Source organism: Vespa mandarinia, chromosome 15 (genome assembly GCF_050613455.1).
Source record: "Vespa mandarinia isolate Hongniang chromosome 15, ASM5061345v1, whole genome shotgun sequence".
NCBI classification, from domain to species: domain Eukaryota; kingdom Metazoa; phylum Arthropoda; class Insecta; order Hymenoptera; family Vespidae; genus Vespa; species Vespa mandarinia.
Genome location: NC_140824.1, coordinates 5,153,702 through 5,170,000, shown reverse-complemented (window position 1 = coordinate 5,170,000; position 16,299 = coordinate 5,153,702). Strand labels below are relative to the sequence as shown.

Here is a 16,299-nt window from a genome sequence, read left to right as displayed (position 1 = left end):
TATAAAAAAAAGGGTGAGGTTAACGGTTAATAAAAACAAAAAAAAATAAAAAAATGTATAAGAAATCCGCGCGCGCATCTATATATATATATATATATATACACACACATATATAAAAGCAGCTGCTAAAAAGAAATGATTATATATACAGGCAACCCTTCTTATAATACGGTTAATTTGTACCGTTGCCTGTACATATACAATGCATAAATATTATACACAAATATACACACATTATATAGAGAACTTATACGGTCTCAGTGTGTAAAGTTAATTTCGCGGTGATGCCACTCTCCGAGCGAAAATTACGACGACCTCTATTTGTTTATTTAACTTGTACGAAAAGCGAAGGGAAGGAGAAAAATAAGAGCAAAGTCACGAATCTCCGGCAAAACGTTTGAATCAACTGCCTTGAGTTTGTACAGATACTGTCCCCCCCTATCCCTACATTGACTTTTCTCCTCTCTGCTCTCATTATTACGTACTTTCTATTGTTGTATATATCGTATTTTTCTTCATCGATTCCTTGCTTTCATCTATTAGTATGTTTGTATATAAGTAGTATGTTTGTATGTAGTAAATAATTCTTTTTTTTTTTTTTTTTTTTTTTTTTTTGTTCTAATTTCATTCATATTAATTCTATGTGTACGTATCGATTAGGATTTCGTTAAATATAAATATTTGATTTTTTCGTCGAGTTATCGAAGGAAAAAAAAAAATAAACGATAAAGCTCTCGACTCACGGAATTAATGTTATCCTCGATCCTTCGTAAAATCGTGCGGAAATAAACGGAAATAAATCGTGGACAGCTCGTGGTTGTGAGAATTTTGTTAATATTCAATGGGAATAGAGTAGTTCGCATGAACGTATGTCGCGCAGTATTCCGAGAACGGAAACGATTCACTATCCGGTAAAGAGAAAGAAGAAGATAAAGAAAACTTGCAGATTAAGCTTAATTCTAAATAAAGAAAAGGAAGGAAAAGAAAAAGTAATAATTATAAATAAAATAAAACTCGCAGCAGGTTTTCGTTCGTGCAATTGTGCCTTCAATCGAGATTTTACTTGCGAATACTCATGAATACGTCGTACCATCTTCCACGTTTCAATTTTGTGTGTCGAAAATGCGGGAAGAATATTAAAAAATATACTTAGTACAGCTTGCGTGAGAGAGAAAGAAAAGGTCGAGAAAAAAAAATGAGAAAAGAACGAAGCCTAGGATTTAAGCAAGCGAGAAAAGTCTTCGCAACGAGCTAAGAAAGAAAAGGAATATCATAGACGGACGGAAAAAAGAGTGCTAGTTAGTTAAATATATAGAAAATTGTTAGAAAAAGAGAGAGAAAAAGAAGAAACACTTTCGACCTTTATGTTTGGCGAAATTTTTAAATATTTTTTCAAATGTAGGTACAACATAACCCGTATACAATGATTAACAATAACAGACCGTAGACATACGTATTTGTTATTACGAGATATGACTCGAATTGCGATCCCTCGTTTCACGATAATTAATAGTCATGTCAGCCATGTACATAGATATATAGTTATACGATAAACATACTTAACGATAAGACTTAGATGCTGAGTTAAATTAAATTAAGCTAAAAAATGCAGTTTAAACGATAATAATAATAACAGTTATAGGTTGATCGAACGATGCGTGCGCGCGTGTGTGTGTATGTGTCTGTGGGCGTATGTGTGTGTGTGTGTGCGCGTTTAAATTTACTGATAATACGTGACGTATGAATGAATTTTGAATCTTGTACGCATAGCTGAAAGTTGTAACGTTTGTGAATATATAAATAATAAAAAAGTCAAAAAAACCGAGCACAATCCGAATTCTTAATTTCGCTCAACGAATACCGCATTTGTCGCGTATGTCGAAGAAGAAGAAGAAAGAAAAGCGTCGCTAATTTTCCTTTTTATATTTTCTTTCTTTTTGTTTTTCTTTTTATTATTATTAATTTCCCATAATTACTTAAATGGACAAATTACCCAATTATCATTTTGCATTGAATCGGTTTAATTCGATCGGATAGAAAGAACGTCTCTTTTCCGTTTCTCGTAGACGGAAAATTTTGTTTTTTACCGATCGTTTTTGCTCGCAAGTTTACATTCGTAAATGTTAACTGGATTCGTTGCTTTTATTCGTCGTCGAAATAAATCGAGGTAATGGGTTAACTCCGTATCTTCTATCCGTTCCCGGTGTTTTCGTGTTTTATGATTACGAGCTGTATCTAACGTTACCACATGGCCCATCGGTACGGAACGCTGCTCGAGGAATTACCCCTAAATGCACCGTGCTCCATCCTCCTCTTCCCTTCATTCTTTCTTCCTTTCTTTTTCTCTCTCTCTCTCTCTCTCTCTCTCCTCCTACTAATAATAATATCTTCGAGCAATAATACACACCCTTTTTTTTTTTTTTTTTTTTTTTTTATTATCTACGCTATGCAAACGTAAATACCGCGTTTCGATATGATTATTTTTTGACGTCTTAAGAAAGATAGGATCGAAATGAAATAAATGAAGGATTGCAAACAAACGTGAATACTTTATTTCTTAGTAATTCCAATAAGGCGTTAGTTAATCGAATCTCTCTTATTTTATAAATTTTGGGAGTTAACTATGGGCTATCATTCTTTTTTTCTTTCCTAAAACGGCGGAACGCGCGATCGATGAGCAAACCGCGATGAAATCGTCAAAGGGACTCGACGATTTCCGCGATTAATCGTCAAAGAAAATGGTTCGCTGGAGAACGTCCCTTCGTTTTGTGCGCTCTCCAAATTCTTCGAAGCTAAATACTTGGTAAAAAGTTCGTTTTCATCGTAGTCTCCTTCTTGATTGACCTTAACTCGATTAGCCGTCCGTCCCTTGTCGCCTGTAGACAATCAATCCACGAATATAAATTTTCTCTTATTACTTTTAATATTAATGAATTATAATTTGCTTTCAGCTATTTTCCTTGATCGAATTTTTTCATTTACCTGATAAAGCGACAATAGTCCAATCTGAATCGTCGAAAGCATTAGCGACAGCCTCCAATTCGGTGTCCATACTCGTTCTACCTTCAAACTTTCGACGTTTTCCAAGTCGCGGTCCAAACCACATCCCACTGCTCATCTTTTGCATAGTCCGCTTTATGCATTTTCCTTCAGTACACGAACGAAAATCATTGTCCTGCGTTCTGTCGTTCGACATGCTCGCCACATCTCTTGAATCTAAAAAAAAATAGAAGGTAAAACTAAGGGACACTCCTCAACATAATATTCCAAAAAAAAAAGTATACCGAACTTTAAAGACGTATCGTTCTCAATGAGTTTGACAAAGAAAGCTTGACTTGATTTTGTCAGAAATCACTGAACGTTGTTCCTTCCAATTATCGTTTTCGCACAAAACTGTCGCTAATTCAACGCACTTTTACCGATTGAAAAACGTTTAAAACAATGCATATAAAATAACATTATACAAAAGAGTACTTTGAAAGAAAGAAAAGAGGAAGAAAACTTACCGTATTCCGCGGTTGTACAGGACGTCAAGAAGAAGAATAATACAAGAAGATAGGAATAAGAGAAGGTCCCCAATGTCCAGGGAAATTTGCCGATGAATTCGATCATCTCTTCTCCCGCGTTGGATGTTGTTACTTATCACAGTTTCCTCGAGAAGCTCTCAAAACGGATTGGTGCCGATACAGCAGCGATCCTGAGGTTTTATAGGGTTGCGCCGAGGTATCACCGGGCGTTGTCACGGTATCACCCTCACCCTTTGCGTCCTCCTCGATCTTGTCGAAAGAATAATGTACTAAGAGAGATAAAGAGAGAGAGAGAGAGAGAGAGAGAGAGAAAAAATATCGAACAATCCCACGGGGGTAATCTCGGTGAGCGTCGTGGCGATTACTCTCCATTTGAATCAAAAGTTACGCTCTTCCATACGTAATGAGAATTCCTCTCTTTCCTTCTTGCTTTTGAGCTCTCCTACCCACGTTTCGCTCTCCTTTCCGTGTTCTCGCTATCCGTTATTGCCGAATATATTTTTTATACTTACAGAAAGAATTTTTATTTATTTAGAATTATCTAAATGAAGAAAATTTTAAACAATCAATACATATTCGTTGAAATGTTCGCGTTTAATTATTTTCGATTGTATTAAATTGGAAACTATGAAACGGGAATGAAAATAAATAAACAAAAACGCCCGTTTTATAGTTTTCAACCTAATATATAATATTAATTCATCTATAAAATAATGTTAATGTCGTCTCTCGAACGTTGCAATATACAATATAATACGAATATACACACACACACACACACACACACACACACATATATATATATATATATATATATATATATTGTTTTCAGATTTCTTCGAAACTCTCGATAAAATGGATTCTCATCCTGAAACGTGCGCATTTGTCGCACCCCATACAGCGCGATAAATGAAAAGCGTTACTCCGTTCGAAAGCAAAGGGCAAATCTCTCGGTTATCCAATTCAATTTGTGAGTCTACAAGATTGACTTCTCCCGTTGCTATATAAGAGACCGATCTTCGCTTCTCTGCGGCATTTCGAAAAAAGTCGTCGAGCTAAACGGATTTACTTGTTATTTTATTTCCTTTATTTTCCGTATGAACACGTCTACGTTGTACATTTCGTGAAGTAATTACTTTTGTTGTATCTTTTATTCTTTTCGTTACTTTTTTGTTACAAAATTTGATTACATTTTTTTTTCTTCTTGTTTTTTTTACTTTTTTCTTTGTTTTTTTTACGCAAAATTACAGTACATATCGCAAGTGGTATTATAACTTTTAGCGTTAGCTCACGTCTCGCGACATCTTTATCGAGTTTACAATTCTCTCTCTTTCTCTCTCTCTTTTTGATATAATGTCTCCTACGAAATCCGAGAGGACGTGATATTTTGTCATGGTTGAAACAATATACACGTCGATGGAACGGCCGAAACGCATCTCGCACGATCGAAGAAGGTCCTCCGCACATGCGGACCGATGCGTTTTTTTAGTGGGATTTAAGTGGCTGCGCAGCTCCTTACATTTACGTACATACACATGTACGTGGCCTTTGATACTCGTCAAAGCAAATAAACGTTCGTGGCTTGGTGCTACTGTTGTTATTATTGTTGTTATTGTTGTTGTTGTCGTCGTTTTTTCTTTACATACCGTGAAGATTACTCGACAAGAACGTATCCGAGACGTTCCCACGTCGTATAAATTATATTATTTCTATTAAGAGTGCGGTTGATAGTCGAGATTAATTAAACGATAGAAAATTGACATCCGCAACATTCTTACGATCGTATCGTTTCAGATGCTCTAAGGGTTCAGACAATAGAAAGAGAATAAAGTAGGATCTAGAGGGATACACGATCTTAATGACGATTAAAAATTTTAATTACAATTCGGATACTAAAGTGTCGCTCGATCGTAATATATGAAAAGATATTCAAAGAGCGTAACTTAATCTTTCCACGAGCTCGATCAGCCTTCACCGACCCTTTCGTTTTCACGGATTCGGAGGAGGCGCTTTGCTTATCTCTGGCAGCATCACTTCGGGATGCTACCGAGAATAACCAAGTTCTTTAGGTAACGCAGGAGTGTTTACACCGCAACGTCCGACTACGGGAGGTGTTCTGGGCTTCGTCAAAGCACAAGTTTACAAAGATTCACCTTCTCTCCTGCGTTTAACACCTTCCATTGGCTTCCTTACCATATATCTCTTTGGTGCTCTTTCCTTCTCCACGATTAAAAAACGTTCACGAGGGATCTAGGTGACGTTAAATGAAATGTATCGAGGCTATGTTGATAGTAAGTATCATTTTCAAATTCGTCTAACGCGTCGATGAAAGAAGATCAGAATAAATATACGATGATGATACAGTGCAGTGATAAACTCTACCGATTACAATAAATAAATGACAAACGACAAACTAAGCTTGGCCGTCGATGTATTTACAAAGCGAACTCCTCGTAATCTTCGACACAATGTCCGTCGAACGAGCTCGATTCGATGCCTGCAAATATTTAGTCTCCCGTTAGCGAGTCGTCGAGAGAGATCGTTATGCGATACTTTTTAATCGAGTATAACTCATAACGATGACACTTTGACTTGGCTCTTAACGCGTTACGAACGATCGACGAGATATCTCGCATTCGTAAAGATTATGACTCATTTTGTAAATACGTATACACTTGGATTGCGTACGTAGAAAATGTGAAAATGATTCCGCGAAGGGACACTTTGATGTCAAGTTTGTTCAATTTTCTCAAAGTTACGGATATCGAGATCGAAGGTCGTTACGTTATTGCGTGTCGACGGAGAAACATGTTTCTCGTTCTCTCCTTTTTTTTTCTTTCTTCTTCGTTTCTTCTTTTTACGACAGGAGCAGGGACCTATCGGAGCGACGAAGAGACAGCGCCAAAGTAGTGGCGCCAGGATATCGAAGAAACCCGAGACCCGACTGTCTTGGACAATGATTTCTCAGCGTGCAGCATGCTCATGGAAGGCACGTTTGTGTCGTAAAAATTTTTGGAAGAAACTGCAACTCGACTTCCTGCATTTGCAGGCACGTGTGAAAAAGTAAATCAAGATGGCGTGTGATAGAATAAATAGCGATAGAAATCTTGGTGATACGACGTTTTTATTATTGCCGATTGATATCTTTTACAGGACTTTAAGACTTAAAAGCTATCACCAAATATCAGCCCGAATTAACTTTCTTTTTTTTTTGTTGTTCTTATATTTAGGTATAGAAAAGTATGCGAGAGAACTGATATGTTTTACAATAACGTTGTCATTTCTGATAGTCTGAATAAATAGGCAAAACATTGTCCGTCGTACAAGTCGTTACGTTTTTTAAGAAAATTCGCATGGAGTGAAATTACAGCTATGATAGCCTTTAAGGGTTAACGATGCTTTATACAAAAGTTTACAAACGAATCAAAGAGCGAGGATTCTTAATAATAGAAAGGATTCTCAAAGAGATCAAGTATTTATCTAAACTCGCTTACAAATTATTAAATGTCAGGAGGACCGCAAACCGTTATTATCCTCTTTTCTCTTTCTCTCTCTCTCTCTCTTTGTCTCTCTTTTTCTTTTTCCTTGTAACGATATGCTAAATTGACGAGCAGCTAAAAGCAACGAGCATTCTCTATTTACACATAAATTTAAACGCGAAATATGTACAACGCGCGAGAGATCTCTTTCATTTTTACAATAATCGTTTATAAATAAATTTTTAATCCATCCTAAGACGAACGTCAAATAATGAGTTTTTCAATCTTTGATTTATTGCATTTGATTCGTCGGCGATTCTTGCTTCAATTCCAGGGCCCACATGTGTTGCGGCCATCCCGTTCGGCCTTTGCTCTTGGACGATTCTTCGTGAGCTACGTTCGAAATAGATTGCAAACACGTCTCGCTCTGAAAGTACAAGAAACGAAAAGAACAAAAAAATGACAGTGTTCTCGAATTCGAACGTGGAGCAACAAAATAACGATAGTTGCGTTAGTTGACCGACACATATGCTTTGCTTGTGTAAGGAATGTCAATGAAAAAACTAAGCGAAGTTCGGTAAAATTGATGATGCGGTCACGAGTAACGATAGGATTCGATTCAAAAGGAAGACTCTTCGTGGGTGGTACAGCCAGATGGAAAATTGGATAAACCACAAAGCGTAGGATCAAAAGAAAAATATTTCCACGCGCCGGTATTAAATTTAATGAAGCCAATTCGATGATCCGACGCGACGGTCACGTTCATGGACACTTTCGGGAGAAACCAAAAAATGTTTGGATTAAAAGAATTCATCAATAAAAACGACGAGTTTTCTTTATCTTTCGTTGAAACGTTCGACTCGACTCCGTATAATTTCGAACGGATCCCGATTCTCTTTTTTTTACGATTAACGCGAAGAAAAAAAATTTGTGGATCCGCGAGTTGACCGTATATTAACCACTTGAATTCGATGCAATGAACATTTTTTTCTTCCCTCTCCCTCTTTCCCCCTTCTCGCGCGCGCGCGCTCTCTCTCTCTCTCTCTCTCTTTCTCTCTCGACGCGTCTCAGAGGCACGTCGATGGATTTAAGGTCGAGTCTCGTAGGGGGGAATCTCTTCCCGATTAAAGAGGCCAATGTTTAGTTTGGAGTAACGCTTACCGAAAGCATTTATAAGAGAGATTTAAGAAGAAAGGTCCTCGGCCGCTCGAGAGTACTAATTTAACTCTTGCTCCATTAGATTAGAAAAGGTTAGAAAATAATGAAGAAGCACGAAATACATTACATCTCGTCCTCGTCCTATTATCGTGGCCAGAAGATTTAGTGACAAGTCGGGAGAAGGCAACAAATTAGTCGAGACAAGCAAGTCGAACATTTACGAGCAGTATAAATCTCATTTCAAGTTAGCTGGCTAGAGCGTTAAGTTGCTCTAAGAGGAACGCGTCTCGCTAGACAAACGGTCTAAATTCATCGGAGTGGAAGAGTCAATGTTTCAAATTCAAACTCACCTGACTCGATTGGGCGTTCTTGTTTCTCCTACCGTTGGACAGTATCTCGGCGCGGAAAGTTTGAGGCTCTTCGCTTTCGTCGCTTTCCAATACAGCCATCAAATATCCGATATACGAGGCAGCGAGCCTCAATGTCTTTATCTTCGAGAGCTTCGTGTCCGCCGGTACATTCGGAATGCAATCCCTTAGATCCGCGAAAGCATTGTTAATGCTCTGAGTGCGTCTTCTCTCTTTTTTATTAGCCGTATTACGGCGTTTAGGCCTAACCATCGGGTTGCCCTCCCTTGCAGCATGATGCTGAAGATGTTGCTGAAGAGATCCGACGCCGACGCCGATGCCGACGCCGACACCGACGCCGACGCCGACGCCATTTAACGAAACTGCTGAACCACCGGCACCTCCGACACCGGCCATCGTAAATTCGTCCCCTCTACGTTGATTGTGCTGCTGCTGCTGCTGCTGTTGTTGTTGTTGTTGTTGTTGTTGTTGTTGTTGTTGTTGTTGTTGTTGTTGTTGTTGTTGTTGTTGTTGTTGTTGTTGTTGTTGTTGTTGTTGTTGTTGTTGTTGTTGTTGTTGATGTTGTTGTTGTGGCTGCTGCTGCTGCGTTTGTTGTTGCTGATGATGCGTTTCTTGATGATGAGGATGCTGCGGATGATGAGGATGATGGTGATGATGATGATGATGATGATGATGGTGCTGTTGTTGTGGGTACAACAAAGTAGAGTAATGTTGTGCACCGTTCGCGCTTGGATGCACGTATTGTTGAAGAGCTGAGTAATTTGAATCCTGAACACCGATCTCTTCTATCAGAGGTGGCGTAGAAGCCGTCGGGCTTCCTGCGCCCGAACTACCACCAGAGATACCGGAATCCGCCCCCCAATACGTCGATTGGTTATCCGAGTCTGGACCACCGAGTGGACCTGGAGGAGGATCAAACGATTACGTTTATAGATAGAAAAACATTTTCCTTTGTAAATGAGAGAAAAAAACGAAAACTCGTGATAATGATATCATCGTGAAAAGTCAAACGTACCGTAAGGAAGTTGGGTGACATAATTGCACGGCTGATGCCACTGTGGATAATAGTCCGATTGAGCGTCGAATCCACCGAGCATTTTCGCGATCACGATTGCGTGATCTTGCACGATTTTTCGATGACAACACACACAAAGATGAACAAAAATGTAATTTCACAAGATAATAAGATCTATCACAGTGTCGCGAATTATAACGCGCAAAATAGGAAAGAGTCTGATTGGCGTATGGAATATCAGTGAATACGGAATATCATTCTCTCGCGAATGGTTGCTTCATCGAATCGATGATGCGCTTTCGGATGCAGTCGCGGGGTCACTGAGAAGGATGATCACCGAGTACTCTGCCAACCGACATGGAAGCTAAAGCTCTCAAGGTCGTCTGGCGAACGAGATCATGGGTGGGATCGCAAGGGCGGAGCTCGGTTTCGTCTACGCCTCCGTGGAGGGTCTCTCTCCCTGTCGAGATGCTGCCTGCCAAGCTGTAGCCTCTCGTGCTTCCGATTCAATTAGCAAATTGAACGGGCGATACGTCCGTACCCTCCACCCTGCGCGCGCGCGCCTCTTTTCGTCCTCAACGACGACGACGACGACCTCGAGATAGGATTTTAAGATTTACGATCGATTGAGACGAAAAGCCGATCTAATTTCTTCGACACTTATTCGTAATCGAATTAATCGTCATATCCGTTGGCGGGTGGTTAATCTTTAGAAAAAAAAGAAGCAAAGAGAAACAAAGTTTCGTCAAAGGGATTTCACTGAGACCGGTAGCAAGAGTCCCGGAGGGGCCGTTTCATTGGCCGAACAACCTGCTCGCATAAATAAGGCCAACTTCCGCCCTTCATTTTTTATATGAAAAAAAGAGAGGAAAAAGGAAGAATTTGTCTTCGATATCATACCTTAACGATCATTGAAATTACGTCATGTCGTTCCATCACTGTTCTTCGTAAAACCGATCAAGTGCTTTGTTATTAACGTTCAGATTGCAGCAAAGTTAGAAAAAAAAAAAAAGAAAGAAAGAAATGGATGAGCCCTGGCCGATAGGCAAGGGCATCTGGCTTTTTATTTTCAAAAGATAACAGATAGCACTCGTGAATGCATTTAGAACGATCGTGATCGTTCTCGTTACGGCGCTACGATTGAAAGGAAACAAAAAAAAATGAATTTCTTGTCTAGAGCCGAGATTTTTTTTCTCTTTTTTGCCGATATCTTCTCTTTTTTTTTTGTTTTTTCTTTTTCTTTTTCTTTTTCTTTTTCTTTTTTTTTTCTTATTATCATCATAGCGGACCCACAAACTTCCGGAACACCTCAGACGAACACAACTTGGACTTATCCTTTTTTTAGACACTTACTTCGCCATACTAAGATAGGAGAAGAAAGTGATTGGTCGAGTGGCCGACCGACCGTGGCAGGGAGCTGCTTCTTGACAGAGCACGAGATTCCGTCAAAGGAAAATGCCGCAAAGATTGCAGAAGCACTTATATGACGATTAATTCTCGTCTCTTTGATGCTCCGCTTCCACGCTTACCTTCAACCAAAAGCATAAAAACATAACTCGTAACTTGGCCTGAACAAATGACATTTTGATCAAGATCACAGGAAAAGCCTCAAGTATAAGTGGGAAAATAAATTGTTGGAGTAGGCGCCTACTTTCCATCATTCATTAAATTAAGTAATAAAGCAATAATCGTGATAGTTTGGGTAAGAGGAACAAAGGAGGGGCCGAAGATGAATGGCGTAGTCGAATCAGCTCTTTCACAGCAATCGGAACAGCGGTCCCCTTGAAAGAGCAAGAGAGAGAGAGAGGTTCGGTTTCTGCTTTTCCGGGGGTGTAAAAGGGGCTGATGCTCTTACTCTCGCTTCTTGAAAGGCAGCTAGTTGTAGTCCAGGGGTGCGTAGTCACTTTTGCGTTACCGCGACGCAATCCAGAACACCTCTAATCGCCTCTAATCGCTTCTAATCGCTCCCACCGTACGTGTCAGCTCTGGAAAACCGCAGAAACCATTCCAGCATGATTTATAATGTTCTTCTTTTCATTCCTACATTCTCTGCGAGAACCGAGAACGAAATTTTCTTCGTATGTTATTATATAATTAATTAATAACGATTGAAACAACTCATTGGCTCGTATAAATATTGTTGTGTTTATCAGGATCGCCTGTTGGTCCTGATAATTAGGAGAATCAATGAATATTTTAACGTACTAATAATTAGGTCACTCGTTTGCTATGACGTTGGAGAATGTTTAGGGAAAAATATGTTTATCGAAGGAATACACAAAGCACGCGTGCCGGCCTCGTGGCTCGTCGTTTCCGGAAGTCTAACGATACATCGACACCTTGACTAATTATTATTCTCGCCGTTAAGTAGGCCATTTTTTCCTTCTCGAATAGCAGCACCGATGGACGCAAACAGGAGGTTCGACTATGCTCTCTCTCTCTCTCTCTCTCTCTCTCTCTCTCTCTCTCTCTCTCTTTTTCTCTCTCTCGCATACACACGCGCGCGCGCTCTTTCGATGCTCCATGTTTCTGTGCTTTCTCTCTGCACAGCTACCGAAATTTATTTATTTTTCCGTCGATGACACGTGCTTCCTTCTCCCTTTTCTTCTTTCTCTCAATTCTAACTCTCTCCTTAACAACAATATTTGACAAAAAACGGATGTTTCTTTCGTTGATTTCTTAATTAATAATCGTATTTGTGAAATGTAAAAGAGCTTATCTACTACTATTTTGGAATTTTTATCGATTTATATACGTCTCTCTTTCTTTCGTGCATGAGCTAGCGATAAAAAAAAAGGTAGTCGATATCACAACGCATTTCTTCGGCGGTCGATTAAAAAATTAATTACTTAACGGAGAACCGAGGAGGAGTCAGGAGACCGAAGTAAACGGTAAAATCCGTGAGAGAGGCAGAGAGAGAGAGAGAGAGAGAGAGAGAGAGAGAGAAAGAGGCAAGAAGCGAAGGGAGAAATTCAGGGGGCCATGTGGCGTTTCACGAGATATCAAATCATACCGCGCGTACGCCATGCCGCCCCCTAAATATAGTTTATTGCGTTACCGGGTATTAATGGAGGCTTCTATAGAAACGCGAACGTAGTCGACTCGATGTTGTTGCTCTTCGATATCGAGAAAGTCGAGAGAAAACAAATTTGAGAGGCAGCCAAAAAAGAAAAAAATATACCGCGTGATGATGAACTAATCGAGACAATTGTTAGTAAGTGATCGAATCTGAGAAAAATAATACTCTTCTAAATAAGCCATCGTCCTTATAGCAAAATCAAACGTAGGAGATATATCAGCGGATTGATCGTCGATCCCAGCTCGGTTAATTTCTTTTGACGAAAAATTTCTCTCTTTCTCTCTCTCTCTCTCTCTTTCTCTTCCTCTCTTTTAAATCTTCTCTTTATACTAATATCAATATAAACAGATCTTTTTGTAAATTCCCTTAAGAGATGCTTTCTTATATCAAAAGTAAAGGAAAACTTAGATCAAAATGGAAACGAGGATTATCATTTGTGAAAGTAACTAACTCGAAAGCTGAGTTCATCAAGAAAGGAAGCAGTTATCGAAGAGGCTTGGTTCTTCTTCTTCTTCTTCTTCTTCTTCTTCTTCCGTTCAAAGCTTGAGCCTTCTGTTTCAGTCTTCCGTTCCGGTGCGACGAACCAAAGGGGATGTAAATACTCGACTACGTGCACGTGTCTTCTGTATATCATGAGCTACCGCAGGCTCGTTAAGAAAGGCCAGGCTACTACTACTACTACAACTACTATTACTACCATCGTCACTGCCACCAACTTCTCCCTTTTGGATTTTGCTTACTACGATCTCTCCTTTGCTCTGTCGTAACCCGGTGTTCATTCATAAAACGAACGGACCGTGTCTGCTCCACGCACGTGCCATCTTAGAAAGAATCTTAGAAATTTGTAACAATTGAACTTTTTCAAATAATCATCATTGATGAGCATAGAAGAATAGTTGACATTATTAGAATTTAAGACGAAATAGTTGCATAGAAAAAGAAATACGACAATGGTCATATTTCGTATCGAAAGTAATAAAAACAGAAGAATCCTTAAGATCTCGAAGAATGCACAGTAGCTCGTTGTTACGTATCTGAGCGAACGTATCCCTAATTTGAGTTAATAAAAATTTGAAAGGTATCGTATTACAAGAAACGCCGACGACCGACGGTTCTTCGGTAGCCGAAGAAGCTGCTAAGAAAGAGGAAAACGATATGCGATGTAAAGTCGAAAATGTAACGCGTCTTCGTACGTGTCGGATACATAAACACAATACTACGTGGGAGGAGGAGAAGAAGAAGAGGAAGAAAAAAAAGGAGTATTTCCTTCCGAGAAGATCTGTGCTTAAATCATTTTTTAACGACCCGATCTGTCTTCCTTTGTAAATTCTCAGTCCCGTTGATTCGTAAACAATCTTCTTGACACTCGCAAGACCTTCGGTATTACCTACGGATCGTAAAAAATAAAAAGATTTTTTTAGGAAAAATTCTATGCTAAAAGGGAAAATGAGAGTAGTTGATACACTTCACGTTAATATTATGCGTATATTTTTTATATTCCTTAGACGTTAATATAGCATATCTTTTTTTAATTAGCTAACAAATATTTTTTTTCTTATTACTATTATTCGCAGACATTTGAAGGTCTCATCTAATTAAGAATTAGATTAACGATTAGTCGAAAACTCAAAGAGTGGATCGCGCTTGAAATGCATGCGCCTCATGACTTCGAGTGTTTTCGAGAGACAGAGAGAGAGAGAGGGAGAGAGAGAGAGAAAGAGAAAGAGAGAAATAAACCGATAAAAATTCATTCCGTTCTGCTCTAGAATGGCTCTAATTAGCGGCAAAAAGAGCTGAAAATAGAGAGGCAGTACGCCGCACACGAATATACCGGGCGTTCGCTCCGAGTTCGGTGGAGCTTTAAGTGGCTTTATCTGCCTTTTTCCCAGGGTAGTGCCTCTCAAGATGGCAAAAAGTCTAGCTCGCCGAGCCTGTCACGGTACATCATTGTCAATAAATCGTCACGCGACGCCTTCGAATCGCTGTCAACGAATTAGCCCACCGTTTCGCATAACTACTTAAAAAATATACAAAAAATGTCTCTCCAAAATGTAAAATGGAGGAAAGATTATGTCGCAAGTTTACCCTGTCATATTCTTACTTTATTTCACATTTTAATTAATAAGTTAATATATATATATATATATATATATATATATATATATATATATGCCCGTAAATACTTGGTAGAATTAGCGTTTAACATTAAAGAAGGTATGAAGAATGCCAAGTCTATTATCGCGCCATCGCTGTGCGAAAAAGGAAGAAAGTTTATTATCTTCGTAGCGATGGGTGCGAAGGAGATAAAAGACGAAGAGGCGCTTATAAAGAAAAGAGGGTGGGGGTGAGGCGCCTCAAGTGCTTGCACATGAGGACGAAGGAGACTTTTCAACTACCTACGTCAGCGCGGTCAGAGACTCGTCCTCTCTCTCTCTCTCTCTCTCTCTCTCTCTCTCTCTCTCTCTTTTTCTCTTTCTCTTCCACTCGTTGCGCAACGATAGAAAGAAAGTCGAAGAAAAATCGTAAATCGTCATGCACTGTCAGTCGTGCAATTCGGTAAAAAGAGACTGGCGCCTAGAGTCGAGCACCCATTTTACAGGAAGGGATCTAGCCTTTTCTTGTATGCTATCCTCACTTGCACTTTTGAAGGATCGCGGAAAAGTTTAAGTGCTCGGATACTTTTCTTCTGTATCGATGCGATGACATACGAATTAGTTTTCTCTAATAGAGCTCGAACAAGTAAATACTTTTAGCTTTGTAAAATCTCTTTCTCACGAGGAGAGTTTGACAAGAAACTCTTATTCGATGTCAGTACTCGTTCCTTTTCCTTTTCGATAAAAAAAGATAATTATGCTTTCTATATCTTTCTGATAGGAATGATAATCTTTAGGCTAAAATAGTCCATAGTCCTGAAACGGGTTCGCTGTCATTGTCCGTACTAATAACGCGTGAAAAGCAAAAATATACGTTTATCCTTAATTCGCATTAAGCAGACGATCATAGCAATGACTATGGAATGATAGGGGGATGATGCTAGTCGAAAGAGATGGTCTTTTCCACAGTCGGAGATCCGTCGTAGTTACGTTCGCATTGCGGAAAAACGTGCCCCGACTATCCCAGATGTCGACCACACGTCGATGGTAACCCACGAAGAGAGAAAAAAAACCTGAAATTTACTCCCTTTCTGTTCCGTCGCTGCGGGATGCCTTGGGAGGGCGGGGGGTTGCGTTTGGATTGCGCCACGACAGATATCCAGTCGCGTAACCAATTTACGTGATGAAGACGCGACACTGTCTCCTCGACGTTAACCCTCAGAATGATGCCTTATTATGATCGTCCATTTAGCTTGATTATAAGACGACTAAGTTCATGGGCGATAACGCTATTGATGCTTTGCAAAATAATCTTAGAGATCGGCATAGCGACTCTTTTCTTTTCCCACGGAGTAAACATTAACCCCAAGGGTGTTTTCTGCGCGTGCTGAAACATCTCTCTTCCGTATGCCCTATTATTTTCCATTGCTTTATTAAACGGCCCTACGTCATAATATTAGAAATAATATATAGTACGTGTTACTCAATTCATCGACTCAATTTGCGATTTTTGATTTTCGACTTTCGATTATTCTTTCGATCGAAGAAAACAGATATCGTTAATTACATCATTTAGTAAA

General features: G+C 39.4%; 2 protein-coding genes across 2 annotated transcripts; both read right to left on the bottom strand.

The window, feature by feature from the left end:
- Nucleotides 1–2,514: 2,514 nt before the first annotated feature.
- Pban (pheromone biosynthesis-activating neuropeptide) lies at nucleotides 2,515–4,115 on the bottom strand. Its single transcript, XM_035884594.2, has 3 exons — nucleotides 3,507–4,115; nucleotides 2,983–3,216; nucleotides 2,515–2,876 (listed from the first exon to the last, which is right to left on the bottom strand). The coding sequence occupies exons 1-3, from the start codon at nucleotides 3,610–3,612 to the stop codon at nucleotides 2,650–2,652; spliced, it is 567 nt and encodes a 188-aa protein (XP_035740487.2). The 5' UTR covers nucleotides 3,613–4,115; the 3' UTR covers nucleotides 2,515–2,649.
- Nucleotides 4,116–4,369: 254 nt separating this feature from the next.
- On the bottom strand, nucleotides 4,370–10,474 carry Hand (heart- and neural crest derivatives-expressed protein). The gene is made up of 3 exons (XM_035884588.2): nucleotides 9,548–10,474; nucleotides 8,515–9,434; nucleotides 4,370–7,433 (listed from the first exon to the last, which is right to left on the bottom strand). The coding sequence occupies exons 1-3, from the start codon at nucleotides 9,627–9,629 to the stop codon at nucleotides 7,299–7,301; spliced, it is 1,137 nt and encodes a 378-aa protein (XP_035740481.2). The 5' UTR covers nucleotides 9,630–10,474; the 3' UTR covers nucleotides 4,370–7,298.
- Nucleotides 10,475–16,299: the final 5,825 nt, after the last annotated feature.